Genomic DNA, 20,824 nt, shown 5'->3' with positions numbered 1-20,824 from the left:
TAAAGCTAATATTTGTATAACTCTTTATGTAACTATCAGAATTGCGATAATTGTCAATGTTTGAACCAGCCCTTAAGTCTATTGTGTAAATAAATCGAAGGAAAAATACATTTTAATTGTTTTATTGCTTCAGTGGTCCTTAATAAATATTTTGAAGCAATTAGGTGTTCAAATACGCCTCTCTTAAATGTGGATAGTTTGGCAACAAAGTTTACCCTTTCCACCATTTGTCCATTTGTGGTCCTTCGAGCCGGATATATTGTTTATCGCAATTCCCGCTCTGATTTATCTTCATAAATCAAATTAATTTTCTCTTATTTTAATTCTTTTCCCACAAAAATTAAAATAAAACTCATTACTAAGTGCTCTTCACAAAATAGAACTTTGCATAAGATAAACAATCTCACGGCACATGGAACATTACGTCAGCACGCAAGTGTTTGAAGTGTTCATCTCAACGATTTATCGCTCTTCGCCGCATCTCAAGTGAAATTGCTGACAAGAAACATGTGATGTGCTATGGATTTTTTACGATTCATTTCTATTTGGTGAGTTCGTTCCAAGATATATTTTTATAATCACGTACAGGGACATTCAAAAGTTCGAACGCATATTATTAGTATACAGGACTAGTTTATATTTCGCAGGATTAGTAAAGACATGATTTTCTGAGACTCTTGTTTATTATACGGGGTGGACTAAGCAGTGTTTTAGACTCTAAAATTTTTTATTTCTCGTGTATCTCTCATAGATAAATATCTCGCAAAGCTTTCGATACATCTCTAACCGCAATGGATCAATTAAAGAAACAATGCAAACAGTTGAAATCAAAAATCTCTCGTATCTCTAATTGGTTAAGGGATAACTCTGCTCAAGAAACGGATCCCTTGCAGTTCCAACTCCGTCGTACTGAATTAACGAATTGTTACGCCAAATATGATGACCTCATGGATCAGATTGAGGAACTGGACGAAGCAAACACTGAAGAACGCGATAGGGAAGAAATTGAAGAAAAGTACTTCTCAACTCTGGCAGGTCTTCAACATAGAATGGAGATGCTCCAACCTCTTTCACACCAGTCCAGGTCCACTTCTCCACGTTTAGCTAGTGCTAAAGTGACTCTTCCCGAAATTAAAATTCAAACTTTCTCAGGATGCTTCTCAGAATGGAGTGCATTCTATCAGCTCTTCGAGACGTTAATTATTAATAACCCGGAACTCAACAACGTCCAGCGTTTTGTTTATCTCAAATCTTTTCTACGCAACGAACCTCTCCAGTTGGTAGAAAACATCCAAGTTTTAGAAGAAAACTTCCAAATCGCGTTAGAGACTCTTCGAAATCGTTACGAAAACAAATCGCGCGTAATTAGTTTGCACATACAGCGTCTTTTGAAAGTTCCATCCTTAGTCAAAACTAATGCAAAGGCCTTACGTGAATTTTTGGTCACCGCAAAACAGACCTTACTCGCGCTAAAAAATATGAATGTACCCATCGAGCATTGGGATCTCTTATTAATAGAAATATTTTTGCAAAAAGTGGACTTTACCACTCACCGGTCTTTCGAATACGAGTTAGGGTCAAAAGATATTCCCACGCTAAATCAATTCTTTGATTTTTTAGAAAAAAGTGTGACATTATGGAAAAGTTAAACTACTCAGATAATAACGATAAAAAAGTTATTAAAACTCACGCTAAAACGGTTCTCTTCTCTTCGGCAAGTAATAAAAATAACTCTTACTCCAAAACATGCGTATTTTGTAATAATGCTACACACACTATTTATGCATGCACAAAATTTGCTAATCTTTTCTTACAGGATAAGTATAAATTTGTTAATGAAAACAAACTATGTCGCAACTGTTTAGGAACTAACCACTTTTCTCAAAATTGTTCGTCTCAACGTTCATGTAGTATATGCAAGAAAAGGCATCACACACTCTTGCACAATGACCATGAAAATAGCTCTTCTTCTAGTAGATCTTTTCAACGACACAATCACGACACAATCACGCAACCTCTCGCAATGTACAAAACACTTGGTCTGATGGTGAAGCCAGCCCAAGTAATTCTGTCTCTCTCTCTGAATCTCAAACCTCTCAGGTCTCAAATGTGATGACTTCTCTCTCTGCTCTGTCAATAAAGCAGGATGTTCTGCTGGCAACCGCTCTAGTCACTATTTATTCAAAACATGGCGTACCCATACACGCTAGATGTATTTTAGATAGTGGATCTCAGTCGTCATTTGTCTCTTAAGATTTGGTTCAAAAATTAAATCTCTCTCCTTATAGCAAAAGGTTACAAATCTCTACCATCTCTGAACATAGTTCATTCTCGAACAAAATGGTCGATCTAGAAATTTTTCCATACAAAAGAAATGGTAATGGTTTCAAAATCTCCTGTGCTATTTTAGACAACATAACTTGTAGACTCCCCCAGGTATCCATAAACAGAAGTAAATTTAATATTCCCTCTACAGTCACTCTCGCAGATCCCACCTACTCTGTTCCTGGAAATATAGATCTTCTTCTTGCCAGTGACATATATAGCGAGTTGTTATCGGATGGTTTAATACGTTTAGGTAAAGGACTCCCTGTTCTCCAGAACACACGCTTGAGGTACATTATGTTTGGTGCTTTACCTCCTTACGCATTTCACAAAGGAATTTATCGGTCACAGTTGTCCCCTACACAGTCAAATGTCTCTTTATTTGTCCAGTCCACATCTGAGGAAGATAAGCTCGATAATATAATTCGACAATTCTTCGAATTCGAAGAAGTGACCCCCTCTGTTAAAATCTCCTCCTCTGAGGATCTGGCTGAACAAATATTCACTGAAACAACTCAAATTCTACCTTCTGGTCGGTTTCAGGTAAAGCTTCCTCTCATTTCTGAAACAGCACATAAAATGCTGGGCAATTCTTACAACATGGCTAGAAAAAGGTTTATTAGTTTAGAAAATAAACTCTTAAAACACGAAAATGTATACTCTCAATATAAAGCATTCATCAAAGAATATGTTTCTCTTGGACATGCCAAAAAGGTTCCTCTTTCTCTCACAAATGTGCACTTAGAAAATAAATACTTTTTACCTCATCACTCTGTCATAAAAGAAGAATCATTAACTACCAAATTACGGGTGGTTTTTGATGGCTCCATGAAAAGTTCCAGTGGCTATTCTCTTAATGACATCCTGTTGAAAGGAAAAACTCTTCAGCCTGAACTTTTCGACATTCTCCTTCGGTTTAGATTGTATACCTATGTCTTCACTTCCGACATACAAAAAATGTACAGGCAGGTACAAATTCATCCTGATCACACATTCCTGCAGAATATCCTCTGGCGGGATTCTCCAGAACAGGACATCGAATGTCTTGAGCTTCAAACCGTTACTTATGGAACAAAAAGCGCGAGCTTTCAAAGTACTCGTTGTTTGATGGAATTAGCTAAAACTCATCAAAACAACTCCCCATTGGCCTCCGATGCTCTCTTAACAGGCTGCTATGTAGATGACATTCTATATGGGGCCAATGACACGCAAACTCTTCTTAAGGCTCATAATGAGATAACTGACCTACTCAACAAGGCATGCATTTCTCTTCATAAATGGTCCTCTAATTCAAAAATGTTTTTGGAAAATGTTTCTACTCTCTCTACAAACTCTGCCTATGTTATTTCACCAGAGAATGCTTCTAATAAGGTTTTAGGTCTCTGTTGGAACCCCAGTACTGGTACATTTTCAATTTCTGTACCTCAATTATCAATAAAGGATAATTACACAAAAAGGGAAGTACTCTCTATTATCGCTCAAATTTTTGATCCACAAGGGCTCATTAATCCCGTAACTGTTCTTGCTAAAATTATTTTGCAAAAAATTTGGATTTCTAAAATTAATTGGAATGACTACGTGCATTCAAATATTTTAAATGAATGGTTGAAGTTTATAACTAATCTCGCTGCTGTCAAAGACATAAGCATACCTAGATGTCTTTTCTCATGTCATGAAATTTCTTCTATTGAAATTCACTCTTTTCCTGACGCAAGTTTGAAAGCATATGCTGCTTGTTGTTATATACGGGTTATCTACAAATCAAAAAATGTCTCATGTTCTCTCATTGCTTCGAAAAGTCGTATTACTCCTTTAAAGACCATAACGCTTCCAAGGCTGGAACTTATGGGTGCTTTATTGGCTAGCAAGCTCACCACAAAGGTGGTTGATATCATAAAGGATAAATTGCCCTCTATTACCTCTATAAACATGTGGAGTGATTCTGAGATAGTTTTGGCGTGGCTCAGATCACATCACTCCAGATGGAATCAATTTGTCGCCAACAGGGTAGCTCAAATTCAAGAAAATTCTTCTCACTCTCATTGGAGACACGTAAAGTCTAAAGACAACCCTGCTGACATCCTCTCCAGAGGAATGATGTCCTCTAACATACTCAACTCCACTCTTTGGTTTCACGGTCCTCAGTTTTTGCAAACATTTGACCTAAATTTGTCTGAATATAGTCCGAAGTTTAATTCTAATAAATTACCTGAAGAAAGAAAAGTTGTTCTTCACACTCGAAGTGCTCAATTTGATTTCTTTGTCATGCTTTCTGAAAGGTTCTCCAGTTTCACGAAATATGTAAGGACTATTGCTTATGTACTCAGATTTGGTAATAACGCAAAGTCTGGCACTCAAAAATTATCCGGTGCACTTGAAGTATCTGAACTTCAAAATGCCGAAATGAAAATTATAAAATTATTGCAAAACTCAAGTTTCTCCTCAGAAATTGCTGATCTCAAATGCAATAAGATTATTTCTAATAAGTCTCTCCTACAATTTGCTCCTTTTCTTGACAAAAATGAAATGCTCCGTGTAGGTGGACGTCTTAGGTATTCCGAAGTTACCTTTGATCAAAAATATCCTCTCCTTCTCCCCTCGAAAAATCATGTTGTTCGTCTAATTCTCAAAAAAGAACATCTTAGGCTCCATCATGCAGGTCCTCAGAATACTCTCTCTCAAGTTCGCCTTAGATATTGGCCCTTGAATGGTCTACGGGAGATTAAGAGGATAGTCCACGAATGTCATGTTTGTTTCAAGTTTAATGCCAAACCCTTAGCTCAAATCATGTCTCATTTACCTAAAGAACGCTTATGCTCTGCTCAAGTTTTTGCTCATGTAGGTTTGGATTTTGGCGGTCCCTTTCTAATAAAGGCCTCTAAACTTCGTAAAAGTCCCTTGATAAAGTCATACATAGCTCTATTTGTCTGTATGTCCACACGTGCGGTTCATATAGAATTAGTCAGTGGGCTCACAACAGAAGCGTTTCTTCTTACTCTTAAGCGCTTTATCAGTCGAAGAGGTCTCCCTCAGACTATGTTCTCTGATAATGCGAGAAACTTTCTTGGGGCTAAAAATCAGTTATTCGAACCCTATAATTTCTTGAAAAATAAGGAAACTAACTCTTCTATTCATGCATTTTTAGCCTCCTCTCAAATTCGGTGGAAAACAATACCACCTCGATCTCCTCATCATGGAGGACTCTGGGAGAGCGCTATAAAGAGCACTAAACATCATATCTATAGATTGTTGGGCAATCTCAAAATTACATTCGAGGAATTCAGTACCGTGCTTACCCAAATTGAAGCCGTACTTAATTCTCGGCCCATTTGTGCCCTCTCTAATGATCCCTCCGATTTCACATATCTTACCCCTGGTCACTTCCTAATTGGAAGGTCTCTCACCTCGCTACCCGACCAGGAGTATACATCTATCCCGGAAAATAGACTTAGCATCTGGCAAAATCTCTCTAAGCTCCAGCAACTTTTTTGGAAAAAGTGGTCGACTGATTATCTGAATCGACTTCAAAATCGTCCGAAATGGTTTCTCCCATTCAAAAATTTAGAACCCAATGACCTTGTGTTAGTTAAAGAAGATTCTACCTCCTCTCTACTGGTCATTGGCACGAGTGATGGATGTCTTTCCGGGTAAAGATGGCCGAGTGAGAATTGCATCTGTTAAAACTAAGGATGGGATTTTCAAACGCACGATAACAAAATTGTGTCCCCTTCCTAGTGAAGGATTATGTTAATGTTATTCGGTTTAGTACTTTTACTCATATGTTGTTTGTATACTATTACTCATATTGTTTTTTTTTATGTACTCTTTTCTTTTTAATGCTTTTTATAATGTTAAAGCTAGTGCTTCAACTGGGGGCAGTATGTTGTAAAAACAACCTGTATAATGTTGTGATCGTATAGTTATTTTATCAAATTGTGCGCTCAGGTCGTCAGCTATCGTGTTAACGTGTGTGCGACTGATGCCCTACATAAGGGACCCGTCCTCCCCTCGTTATATAACTTAAGACAGACAGTGCCAATTTGCCTCTCGGCAAGTGAAGGCCGGGTGTGTGTGATCCCGAAAAGTACGTAAGCCGCGTATGCGCTATCGTGAGCCGGTGTTTTCAGTGTTTTGTGTTAAAACGTATATAGTTGGTCTCTCTCAATTTTATCATTTCATGTATATCTGTTACTGCCTCCCCGCACTCACTGTAAAGCTAATATTTGTATAACTCTTTATGTAACTATCAGAATTGCGATAATTGTCAATGTTTGAACCAGCCCTTAAGTCTATTGTGTAAATAAATCGAAGGAAAAATACATTTTAATTGTTTTATTGCTTCAGTGGTCCTTAATAAATATTTTGAAGCGATTAGGTATTCACATACGCCTCTCTTAAATGTGGATAGTTTGGCAACAAAGTTTACCCATTTCCACCAAATATCTTAATTTAAAGTTTTTCTTAAAAACGATTTTCGAATTGGATATCGAAACGTCAAAACAAATGTAAAATGTAATTCTAATTACAATCAATTGTGATCTAATTAATGGTATTAAATAATATTTAACTGTTGCAAAGGATAAACAAAAATTTTCAGTTTCAAAATTTAATTTACAGTACCATCTATTCAAGTTTTTTCTTATATCGTCATTAACTTTTAGTTTCGTTCGTCAGATTAAACCGAAGATTTTCACACGTTCTTCAAAACTGTGTCATAAAACACCTTTTTAATTAATTTGACTGGTTAGTTTTATTTTTGTTTTGAGCAAAGGCTATCTTAAATTATTTTTAAACGGTCTAATCGCTTCTGATAAAAATTTTTAGAAGCGTCATTTGTTTACATATACACAGCTTATCAACTTCTCGTCACATCTGTGCTAGATGTATTTCTAGTATTTTGAACTTTGAACATTGTGTATTTTTTTGGAAATAAGACACAATAATTATTGTAATTAAAATTGCATATTTTACATTGAATATTCTCTTAGAGAAGAACAACAATATTATGTATACAGAAAGAACATATAGGAAAAAGTTTAAAATGGTAAAGTTCCCAGTGTTTGGCTGTATACCATAGTAGGTAAAAGACATTACAGTGAAGTAAAAACTTCTCATGCTGTTGGTGTAATTTGTTTAATAAATCACTAAAATTTAAAATCCAAACGGATTACAATTGTTCAAAATAATTTCAGTCCTATCAGAAAATCATCAGAGAACCTAAATGCAGTCACTAATACCCCATTCTACATATTCTATTGTCCACTATTATACTTTGATATATACCTTTATAGATCTACATATCTACGCATAACACAATCCCAATGTTTTCCTATAACCTCAATTTTTACCCTTCTTCTTCTTCTAATGGCGCTACAACTCTTTGTGAGTCTTGGCCTGCTTAACATTGTTCTTCCATTCTGCCCTGTCGGATACTTTCCTTCGCCACTGCCTGATGTTCATGGTTTTAAGATCCCTCTCTACGTCGTCTATCCATCCTTCCTCTTGTTCTATTTCCTTGGGGCTATCATCTCTGGACTACTTTTACAGCTCGATTATCTGGCATTATTTCTAGGTGACCAAGCGAGTTTAGTCTTTGTGACTTTACAAATTTAACACTATCTGCGCTCTGCATTAGTTCATCCAGCTCGTGGTTCATTTTAATTCTCCACGAACCATCGCTGCATTGGATTGGTCCAAATATCTTCCTTAAGATTTTGCGCTCAAATATTCTCAGTTAATTTTCATCAGTGGTTGAGAGGGTCTACGTTTCACATCCATATGTGACCACTGGTCCAATTACGGTTTTGCAGATTCTAAGCTTAGACTCGAGATTCAGTAACTTACTTTTCATTAAGTCTTTGTATGGATAAAAGCACTTATTACCGCTAAGAATTCATACTTCTAGATAGGGAAAAGTGGAGGCATATTTGTAGGTATGATTGTTTACCTTCAGATTCTCATGTTGATTCGATTTTGTGCACTTCATATATTTTGTTTTGCTTTTAATTATATATAGACCAAACGTAGTAACTTCTCGTTTTAGTTCTATAACTTTTTCGCTTAATACCCTTTTGTTGCGGCTCATTATGGCAACATTATCCGCATATGCGCATATTTGCATTGATCTTGTATTAATACAGCTGTTTATATCCAGTTTTCTAACAACAGCTTCTAAAGTTAAATTAGAAGGTGTTGTTGATAAGGCATCACCTTGTCTAACTCCAGTTTCAATATCAAAGGCCTGCGTCATATCTCTACCTATTCTCACTATAGCTTTGGAACCGTCCAGAGTCATTCGTATAAGTTTAACCAACTTATTGGGTATTCCTAACATAGATAGTTGCTTTAACATCTTTTGTCGATCTACTCCATCAAACTCCTGTTTGAAATCTATATACAAGTTCTAAATAGGTATGTTATATTCAACATATTTTTCATGTATACCTCTTAACATATGTAGGTCTATAGTTGACCTCTTTGGTCTGAAGCCACATTGGTATTTACCAATCATCTCCTCCGAAAACGATTCCAGGCGGCTGTATATAATTCCTGATAATATCTTGTAGACGACATTTAAAACTGTTATGCCCCTATAATTTTGCAGAGTCGTTTATCTCCCCCTTTGTACATAGGAAGTATGATTCCTACTTTCCAATCTTCTGGGATGACTTCTAGTGTTCATATGAGGTCGATTAGTTTATGGATACGTCTCCATAGCGCATGGCCACCATTCTTTATCAGTTCTGCAATTATTCCATCTGTGTCAGGTGCTTTGTTATTTTTTAGATGTTTTATGACGTTTATCGTTTCTTTCAATGTTGGTTGCTCAACTAGTTGTTCTGCTGTGTGGTGAATTATTTCTTCATCTTCGTTTTGTTCTTTTTCTGGGTTTACAGCTTTTGAAAATGCTCCTTCCACCTTTTCATTATTTCCTCTTTTTCGCTGATAATTGCCCCATTTTTGTCCTTGCAAACTGTTGATCTTGTCATGTATCCTTAGGTGTATTGCTTGGTTTCCTTGTAAAATTTTCTAGTCTCTCTTCGGTTATTATAATCTGTAATTTGTTGTATTTTTCTATTTAACATTTCTCTCTTTTTCCTTCTACATATTTTCTTTGCATCTTTTCTGAGTTCTTCATATGCCCTTCCTTTCAATCGGGAATCCCTTTTTAGACATTTCTGTCTAGCTATATTTTTGCTATTTATTACTTGTTGGCAATCTTGGTCAAACCATTCCTCGTTTCTTTTGCTTGAGGTTTCACCTAATGTTTCCTTTGCCATATTTGTAATTGTCGTTTGGATGACATTCCATTCTTCTTCAATGTTGTTTTGTTCTCCTCTTTCATTTAATATTACTTTTATTTTCTGCTGGTACTCGTTCTTCTTTTTGGGATTTTTAAATATATAATGTGTTCCATTTTCTTTGTTTGGCGCCTTTCTCTTTTCTTACCATTGATATTCTTTGTTTTATCTTCAATTTTTACCCTACGTTTCCAAAAATTTGAGCTAGGAGTCGATCTAGAGCTCATACAGAGGCATCGCCTCATAGTCAACAACCCCATTGGAAGTCTTACGTTGCCATGCGGAGTATCTGTTAAAAACTTTTACATCACACACACTTTTTAACAAAGATGTAATAAATAACAAATTTTGTACTATCAATTCTTCTTCTCTTCGGGCAGCTGTCATATCAATTTATCTTCTTTTTTGCGTCGGTCGACTGTCAAACTATCCAATTATCAAACGAGATAGGGCACTATGGGTGATAATAATAATAAATGTACAATATTTGAAGAAGAAGGCCTTACAACATAAAACATCAAATGAAACGACGCGGGCACATGATACAAGCACACAAGCATGACAGACATATTTTGCTGTTTAACGATTTGAGACTGTGACACTTGCGGAAACTGTAACGAGCTGCATACTATATTTTATCTACGACGAACACGACTAAAAAAGCTAACATTGTATATAGCTCACTGGTAAGAATATATGTTGATCATAGACGGTTTTTCGATAGCCATCAGGCAACAATTTCCCTTGATCATGATTATAAAAATGTAAGGAGTGCACTGTATATACGATTTCATTGACATAGTTCTTTTCGACGTAAACTAAACCTGTAAAGTTTCATATAAAACGTAAAGTACATATAATTTAAATAAAGAAACGTCAAAGGCTATAAACAAGAACCAGAGATACAGTTAATAATTTTTCGAATGTGGCATATTAAAACTTTAAAGTATGTATGTTCCTTCAAATTATGCTAATTAGACCTCTTAATTGTTATAAACAAGGCTGCCTTCAATTTTATAAAAAAAAGGGACTAACTTCGTCCCAAATATTATTATCTTAGGACATCTTTTTCTTTTTTTAAATTCGTAGAAAAATGCAAGCTTTACAAATATAAAAAAACTTTCCTGCGGGTAATAGATAAAAAGTTATTTATTCTAATTTTTCTTCAACTTTCTTTATCAGTGTTGATAGAATAATCCCTATTTTATAAGCTATCCGTAGAATTATTGTAACTTAATCATTTCCTGACTTATATTGTTGCAAAAATAATTAATTTGGGATAAACAAAAAAAATTACTTTTAAACAATTTGGCCGATTGCTTTAAAATTTTCCATTTCCAAAAGATCCAACGTGTCGTGTAAAAAAAAGGGTTTTAGTTCATTTGTAAAAAAAGAGGATTAAAATGTATAAAAAAAACGAAATTTCTGACTTATTTTGCAACTTCCCAAGCAACAAATATGGATAAAAACATTTAAAAAACGACATTTTGAAGGTTTTTATATGATTTATAAGTTTATTACTCTTAGATTTGTTTCAAATGCTTTACTTTTTGCTGATAAACGAAAACAGTGAAAATTTTCCCGTTTTTACCTTAATTTGTTAATACCTAATTAAGTTCAAAAATTGGACTGCAGGAAACATACATAGGGTCTTGATTTAGAGGCCCATAATACTCGAAACAACTGTCGTTTGCCTGGCAAGGTCAGTGTCACGAAAAAAATCATACAATAAGACAATTTTCATTCATGTTACATAACATGACGCCGCAACCGCTGTACACACTTACAGCGGTAGACTGATCGAAAGGCATATTAGAAATATTTGGTTCAATGTTTTGAGCAAGATAGAATCCATTTATCCTTGTCAAACTATTCTTACTTGTACTCAAAGGCTTAAATATTATAAATCTTTTTGTAAAATTACAATTCATTTAGTAGATTTTTAGAAAATACAAAAATCACTAATTAATTTATTAAAAAAAATTGCAAATAACTCGAAAAAAAGCATTTTTCGAAAAATTAATAATGAAGTGTTTATTTCAATAAGATACGTCTTAAAAAAAATCCGAAAGATTCCATAGTAATTCGGTGAAATTATTTTTGTATACAGTGAATGGGTAAATTATGGAATATTATCATTATTTCGAGAACCGTCGAGTTTTGAAAGAAATCCCGAAACAGGTCGATTTTTGTAAATACCCATCTTATAACGTACATGGAGTAGGGATAACGTCACCGGTGTGGGTGGAGTGACATAACCGTTAATTTTTTTAAATAGAAATTGGTATAATGCGACACCTCATTTGAAGGAGAATTTAATTCCCTATTTAACTACATTACATTTTTAACAAAAATATTTTTTTAGAGGTACAAAAACAATTTTTTTTAATTTAAATTTAACTAAATTACAACTAATGATTTAATTCATAATGTACTTTAAAGTAACCAAATTATGCATAACAATTATTTTAAATAAAATGTTCGAAATGTCATCCATCGGTTCCTGCCATGACTTTCTAAAGTAAATACTTAGAAAAGCAAAAATAAGTAAAAATAATAATGGACACAAAAAGTTATCTAATAAACACTGACATTTTTTGTCAAATGTTAATTCAAGCAAGGGATAGTGGCATAGTTACTGTAATATTTATTGACATAAATGTTTCGAGTTTGTGAATTGTCATCAGTTGTCAATTGTAATTTTTACTTTTGTATACTAAACTATGGCTCACGTAAATAAAACACAACGCATAGAAATATTAATTCTTAGCGGATGCGGAAATAAAAAAGAACACAGAACGAGATATGCCATTTATTCAACGCAAAATATCCAGACAGACCCATCAGCCAATCAACAGTAAGTAAAATAGTCCGAAAATTTGGAGAAACTGGGCACGTTAAGCATATTCCAAACGCTGGGCGTCCTAAAATTGAAGACAATAGTTCACAGTAGTTCAACACAAATGCTGGAGTTTCCCAACGATCGGTATTACGTATTTAAAAAAAAATACCATCCCTACAAAATTCAACTACATCAGGAATTAAACGACGACGATCCCTATCGCCGGCTTTAATTTTCTGAAATTATGCAGGATTTAAAACCATTTTTTTTCGATGAAGCCACATTTTTTATACATGGTACCGTGAATCGTCAAAATTGCAGATATTGGAGTCAAGAAAACCCACATTGGATGACTGAGTCACACACGCAATATCCTCAGAAAGTAAATGTATGGGCAGGGATCATTAATGACAGAATCATTGGCCCTTTTTTCTTTAAAGAAAATCTAACAGAAGAACGTTATTTTACTTTTTTGAGAAATCAACTTATACCTGTCCTTGCTAACTTGTATCCAAATGCCAATAATCCAAATTTACTTAGTGAAAATATCTGGTTTCAACAAGATAAAGCCCCTTCGCATTATGCACGTGAAGTACGTCAATTTTTAAATCATTGCTTTCCCAGGAGGTGAATCGGAAGACGAGGTTTTATAGAGTGGCCAGCAAGGTCACCAGATCTAACACCTCTAGACTTTTTTCTGTGGGGTTACATAAAATCAAAAGTTTATGTTAATAGACCCCAAAACTTACAGGGTTTGAAAGATAGAAGTAGGCATGAAATGAGTCTAATTACTCCAGAAGTCATCCGCAAGGTACTTGATGAATGTGTCAACCATAATTTGGTTACTTTAAAGTACATTATTAATTAAATCATTAGTTGTAATTTAGTTGAATTGGAAGGTGAATCGGAAGACGAGGTTTTATAGAGTGGCCAGCAAGGTCACCAGATCTAACACCTCTAGACTTTTTTCTGTGGGGTTACATAAAATCAAAAGTTTATGTTAATAGACCCCAAAACTTACAGGGTTTGAAAGATAGAAGTAGGCATGAAATGAGTCTAATTACTCCAGAAGTCATCCGCAAGGTACTTGATGAATGTGTCAACCATAATTTGGTTACTTTAAAGTACATTATTAATTAAATCATTAGTTGTCATTTAGTTGAATTTAAATTAAAAAAAATTGTTTTTGTACCCTAAAAAAATATTTTAGTTAAGAATGTAATGTCGTTAAATAGAGAATTAAATTCTCGTTTAAATGAGGTATCGCATTATACCGATTTCTATTTAAAAAAATTAACGATTACGTCACTACACCTACACCGGTGACATCATTCCTACTCCATATACGTTATAACATGGATATTTTATAACAAAAGTCGACCTGTTTCGGGATTTCCCTCAAAACTCGACGGTTCTAGAAATAATGATAATATTCCATAATTTAGCCGTTCACTGTATAAATTATTTGTTAACAACAATTCCCGGTCCACTTGGAAAATTAAAAAATATACATATAAACTTAGAAAAAAGAATCGTGTAAAAAAGTACCAAACGTTTTAATGGGTCGGTATATTTAGTTTCTAAGCGTATTTTTAGGGGTAAATTGCTCGCCGAGAATTAAAACTATAACAGATATCAGATCTCCCACATGCTTTTTCATCAGATCATATTAAAATAAAAATAGTCATATTCGGTACTAGTCTTCAAGTTGCTATTTAGCTTTCATGAATTGGTTTTATCTATTTCTTTTATCTATGATTTCTTTTATTTTTTCCAATTAATTTACCTGTTAGAATAAAATTAAAATAGGATTAATTGTAAAATAAAACAGGAATTTTAATTTCATTTTCTGTTATATAATTTCTAATCACAAGAAACAGTAATAATCAAGATTCGGAAATCGCGGAAATTACATAAACCTGGCAACACTAACAACAACACAACATCGGTTATCGCAACATGTTGATTATTTATCAGGTGTTGGATTCTTTTTCTAAATTTGTTTTGATCAGAGAGCCGCAGGCAAGTCATCATACACACCTACGACAGCTGCTGTTACAAAAATAAACCTATCCATCATTTCTTTTTCTTGGCATCTAAGCGGACACTTGATTCGATAAACTGAATAATAAATATCCACGTAAACTAAAATAGACCAGTCGGTGGTACACGGTTTTAGAGTTTGCTAATGTTATACACAATGTTTCTTGTTTTACGTGCTTCTTCCAAGCGATAAACTCCAGCAACACCTTTTAGTCTAGGAGCAAAGGAGGGTCTAGGTGACAACTGATTTTGATGTATTTTGACCCGCTGAATCCGAATCTTCAACTTTGAAATTCTCCAAACTTTGAAAAATTAAAATCGGTTGAGTACAAGCTGAGATATTACAAATTTATTATTAAAAATTATCAAATTATCCACTATTTTAGACATTTTTGCTTATAACTTTTTGGGGGCTTTTGGTCGCCGTATAAATATTTAAAGCACTTCAAATTAAAGGTATATTTATTATAAGCTTTAAAATGAATTTGAAAAAATTCAATTTTATCGATTTTTGACGATGTTATATAAGTTTAAATTATACAGTATAGGTGTAAAAAAATAATGAATTTTTTATAACGATTTTTCGGTGGTATGAGTTCAAAAATTTAGTATCATATTAACCCACGAAAGCCTGAATTAATTTTTTGTTAAACTGGTGGTTTTTACCAAGTTTTGTTTAGAAAAAATACAAATAAGCAGAAAAACCTATAAAATTTTATTTGTTTATCGAATATATAACATTAAAAACTGTGACCATATGGTAACACTACGTCAAATTACTATAAAAATATTATAAGATTTACACATTATGAAATATGGCAAAGCATTCAATGCAGAGTCCAGTATCGCATTTCTCACACTGCGTACGTCCTACTGAGCAGCACCCTTCTCCTATTCACCGCCTTCGTTTTTTGTTAGGAACAGGTATAAGATGGTTAATACCATCGTACCTAATGTTGTCAGAGGTTCTGTTAAAAGATAGACTATTTCTACTTGTTGTTGGTCTACCAGGTCTAATGGAAAAGTTTCTAAATTTGGTAAGGTAAGTAGTCGCGATCTAACGTCGAAAATTCAGTTGTCGGTTTTTCAGGAACACTCAAAAAGTATCCACAAATTTTGCACTGCAGCATCAATTAACCATGTAAGTATAGACCAATACCATTTCTTACTACAAATACTTATACAGTATTTTGTTAAATCCTTATCCATTCTATTAGTGCCTTCCATAAATTTGTTATACATTCCAACAACATGTGGGCGAGAAACTTGGACAACTTTTTTTTTTAAATGTGAATAACGTTTTACTTGTTGAATAGGATGCACACCATATGAAGTTGATGTCATTGTTACGGCGGCGTTATCCATCCAGCTTGTCAACATAATATCATCTTCCTTGCACAATTTTTGAAACCAAATAACCTCGAGTTTGTTTTGACATTGTTTTTTATCGACAAGTGGAACATCTTGTGGTATTCTGTTCTCTTATTGTTCCTGTGACACTATATCCCTTTTCTTTTAAAAACACCATTAAATTCAATCCAGTAAAAAGGTTATCTAGATAGATTTGGTAAGGTAGCTTTTGTTGTGGCAAAGTGTCCAACATCGAGACAAGGGGAGGGCTTGTGCTCCAAATGCAAGTTTGTAAAAATTGTTCAAATTTGTACTTTTCCCTCGATAGATCTCAAAATTTACAAGGTAACTAGTTTCGGAGATAAGGGCACCATACTTCATAACCGAATCTTATCGGTTTTCCCCTAATGAATTGTTTACAATTATGGCGACCATAATATTTTACCATCGACTCATCATAATTCATATTTTCAGTTGGTTGATAATATTTGAGAAAAGAACCCTGTAATTTTTTAAATACAGGTCTCAACTTTCACATTTTATCATTTAAATCCATTTGCGTATTATCAGCACAGTGCATGTGAAACGCATTATTTGGATAAATCTGTCGCGACGCATTGCATCCTTCACCATTTTATTGAAAATGTCTGCTCTATTGTCTCAATAAAACCTTTTTCCAGGAAGACAGTTGTATCCAGACACAATCAAAATACCCAAAAAATATTTGAGCTCGTCCAAGATAATTTTCGGATCAGGAAAATTCACAAAAAAACGTATTTTCTGGTTTCGCCTAAAATATTCCCTAGCATTTCGTTATCGAAAAACAACTCAAATAAATTGTATTATATATTTTTAAATATTATATTTTTAAATTGTGAGTAGTCTGCTTTGGGAAAGTCGAATGTTTTTACAAAATCTCCATCGATCCAAGTTCTGTTAGTAGGTACACTTTTTTCCCTTTAGTGATTTCAAAAAACTAGTATTAGGTTCTGTATCAAGTGATGACATATGACATGTTTGCTCGTCTTCCATCTCATTAAAAACGCTATTGTCTTCTGGTGTACCATCAAAATAACCCTGCTCGGCTTCTGCTAATTACTGTCTTCGGGACAGGTTATCTACAAATCCCGCATTATCCTCGTCAGCCGAATCTTCATCAGTCAAAACATTTGGGTCAGGTGGACTTAGCCTAGTGAGCCCATTTGGTAACAGTGTGATTCAGTCTCATGTAAATTTTATGTTAATGGGTGAGGTTGCCTGTAATCTTTTTTATGTTATAACCTACTTCCTTAACTATATCAATAATTATTTAAATTGCCGGAAAGTCTTAATAGTAAACCAATAAAACTACTTACTCAAATCTAGGTTCCATAATTTGCACATTCGTTAATACGGATGAATTCACAAAGCTATACTATTCTTTCCTTCCAAACTGTTGAATGTAATACAGTAACAAATTGAATACACTGACATCTAGTAACGAAAAATTTAACTGCGGATAGATTTCTAGCGTTAAGTTGAGCTACAATCAACATTAATTGATGGCGTTTTTTCGTAACCAAGTGGTCACACAAGGCGTTGATGGGTTATTGAAAACTATAGTAATATTTGTAATATTAAAAGTAAGACTTTGTAATATTAATATTTAATGATACAATATTAGACAGCCTTATCCACGAGATAAGATCTCTTCGGCACTTCAGAATTTAATGCTGGCACCAATCCTCAAGAAACGTCGTCTTCTACCAGAATTGCTTCATTTGCAAAGGAGCAACATTTAACTCATAAAGAAATGCATACACATGCATTTCTTGTACATGCAGTAACTGTAAAGTTTGGTACCAATTCATACAATGCGGTAAAAGCATCTCACCTTCCCTTTCTTGGGTATTAAATTCACCTACAACACCCACCCAAAATCTTCAGTATTCAAAATACTGAGAAATGTATCTAAGCAATTTATGTGAGTATGTATAATATAAATTACTCGTAAAATGAGTTAGCTTTTTGAAATTCAAAGTCTATTGCTGCTCTTGACACATTTAAAAGAGGTCATATATATGGGATATATGCACTAGAAGACTGCAAACCTGACAGCGATAAAGAAGAATTTTATGATGAGCTACAAACATTAGTGGAAAGAGAAGTGAAGCAAAATGAATTACTTATATTATTGGGAGATTTCAATGCCAGAATAGGAGACGAAATAATACCAGGAATAAAACAAAGGTTTAATGAAAGAGTTATTAATGAAAACGGAAAAAGAATGGTGGAATTCTGCACATCAAACGAACTAAGGATAACCAACACATTTTTTGATCATAAATTCAACACAAATACACGTTTGAAAATACAAGAGGACATAGATCAATGATAGATTATGTTGATTGACATCACCCAATGTGAGAAGCGATCACTATTTGGTACTTGGTAAAATTAGATTCAATGAAAGATGGAAAGAGAAGCTTAAACACACCAATGCAGAGGAAATAATAAAAATGGAAAATTTAAGAGATGACTCCATAAAATCATAATATCAAAAAAGGCTAGAACAAAAAATACAAATGGAGAATATCGAAAATGAAAGCAATGTAGAGACTAGCTGGAGATTAAGAAAAATATTCTTGATGCTGCCCGAGAAGCCCTTGGAACGAAAATAATAAACAAAAAGTGGTCAACGAAAACACCATGGTTTACACTAGAGGTTAAACAAAAATGTCACCAAAAAGAGAAAGCTTTTCTAAAATATAAGTCAGAAAAGACGAATGAATCATATGAAGAATATAAAAGAATAAGAACTGAAACTCATCAATTGGTAAGAAAAACAAAAACAGATTACTGGGAAAGATTCACAAAAGGACTAGAGACGGATTTCTATGGACAACAGAAACAAGTATGGCGTTTCATAAGACAACAAAGAAGCGAAATGAAAGAACTAGTTGAAATAGAATACATACAAGAGGATACATGGGTGGCCTTCCTGACAGAAATGTTTAAAAAAAAAACGAAGAACCTTTACCAGAAACGCCAAATATAATAACTGAGGAAAAGACCGAAATCTCCCAAAACGATGTGAAAGAAGGAATAAAAAAATTAAAAAACAGAAAGTCACCAGGAGAAGATCAAATACCAAATGAACTCTTAAAAGATGGAGGTGATCACCTTGTACAACAACTGCAACTTCTTATTAATAAAATAATCCTCACGAACAGAATACCAGATGAATGGAGGAGAGCGATCATGGTGATGTTCTTCAAAAAAGGAGATAAGAAAGACCCCAATAATTATCGAGCAATAAATCTATTAAATACAACACTCAAATTGACAACAAGAATAATAGCGACAAAAATAAACGAACGAATATCTCTGCAAGAGGAACAGCAAGGATTTCGGACAGGAAGATCATGTACGGATGCAGTTTTTGTAATAAGACAAATAAAAGAAAAGTCGCTGGAATACAACAAACCAGCATATTTGTGTCTGATAGATTTTAAGAAAGAGTTTGATAGAGTGAGAATTCGGGACGCGATACATTTATTATATGAAAAGGGAATATCACTGGATTTAGTAAAAACCATTGAGAATATATATAAAGAGAACATAGCTATGGTAAGATGTAAAGGAAAACTATCGCAACCTATCAAATATGAAACTGGCATTAGACAAGGAGATTCGCTGAGCCCATTAATATTTAATCTGATAATGTATGAAATCATAAAGAAAGTTAAAAAAGAAGAGGATATAGAATGAGAGAAAAGGAAAGAAGGATAATATGCTACGCCGACGACGCCATAATAAGACCGATAATGACGTACACAGCGGAAACAAGAGCAGATACAGCGAAAACACAAAGACTACTGGAAACAACAGAAATGAAAGTCTTACGAAAAATAACAAACCAAACTCTAAGAGACAGAGTAAGAAGTGAGGAAATATGAGCGAGATGTGGTATAGAGGAAATAAACGCGTGGACCAAAAGAAGAAAAGTGGAATGGAATCAACACATCGAAAGAATGACAGAAAATAGAATAGTACGAATAGCAAGAGACAAATCGCCAAATGGAAGAAGATCATTGGGACGACCGAGGAAAAGATGGTCAGACAACGTCAATTGAGGCTAAAAACCGAAGTAAAACAGGCATTAAGCCTATTTATAAAGTAGGAAGAAGAAGAAGAAGACATTGCAATGAAGAATATTTTGTTCCCATCTTACTATTATAATCTCCTCTCCGAATCAGACACATACTTAACGAATGTTCTTTTTATGTCAAAATACCCCAATAGCTTGGTATCAGTCATGTCTTCATAGAGGTCCTTTCACTAAGGTAGATTGAGTCATTTACTTGTAAGTCAAAGTTGGTTTGAGACCGTTAGCAATACCTGAAGAAGCCGACGGAACTGCGGAACATTAATAAATTGTTAATTATTTTAATGTAAGGTTTAGGAAAGGAAACAGCAAAAGTGAAAGTTAAAAATGAACTGACGGAGGTAATTTAGATTTGCCGTGGGGTGCGCCAACGTAATACACCTTATCCCAATTGGTGTTTAATTTATACAGTGAAGCCATCTCAGAATTAGCATTGGTCGAAGTCAATAAGATCCTAAAGATAAACGGTGAGCCACTTATTAACATAAGATATGCTGACAATACTGTCCTTCTAGCGGGAACACCAGAAGAACTGCAACACCTTGCTCAACAACTAAATATACACGTCAACGATTATGGACTGAAAAACAAGTTCGTGGTATTTACAAAAGCGCAAAACATCAAAGTTAAGCTAAGACTAAATAATACAGAAATAAAGCAAATATCTTAGTACAAATACCTTGGAGCATGGGAGCATCATTTAACAGAATGAGATAACTTTTCTGTAATCGCAATATCAATATAATGCTCCCAATAAGAACGCTTCGATATACACTAGTAACCAACATAACTTTCTAGTTATAGAAGACGCATTTA

At 34.2% G+C, this 20,824-nt stretch overlaps 2 protein-coding genes across 2 annotated transcripts in view; one reads left to right on the top strand and one right to left on the bottom strand.

Annotated features, from left to right (window-relative positions):
• Pde8 (phosphodiesterase 8) overlaps positions 1-20,824 on the bottom strand; it is a 1,030,175-nt gene that overhangs the window by 956,971 nt on the left and 52,380 nt on the right. The gene's annotated exons all lie outside the window — the stretch shown is intronic.
• On the top strand, positions 792-20,678 carry LOC140448803 (uncharacterized). The gene is made up of 4 exons (XM_072541922.1): positions 792-1,115; positions 2,437-3,582; positions 4,144-5,972; positions 20,420-20,678. The coding sequence occupies exons 1-4, from the start codon at positions 792-794 to the stop codon at positions 20,676-20,678; spliced, it is 3,558 nt and encodes a 1,185-aa protein (XP_072398023.1).

Source organism: Diabrotica undecimpunctata, chromosome 8 (genome assembly GCF_040954645.1).
Source record: "Diabrotica undecimpunctata isolate CICGRU chromosome 8, icDiaUnde3, whole genome shotgun sequence".
NCBI classification, from domain to species: domain Eukaryota; kingdom Metazoa; phylum Arthropoda; class Insecta; order Coleoptera; family Chrysomelidae; genus Diabrotica; species Diabrotica undecimpunctata.
The sequence above is the reverse complement of the archived record's forward strand: the minus strand, read 5'-3'. Positions and strand labels throughout refer to the sequence as shown.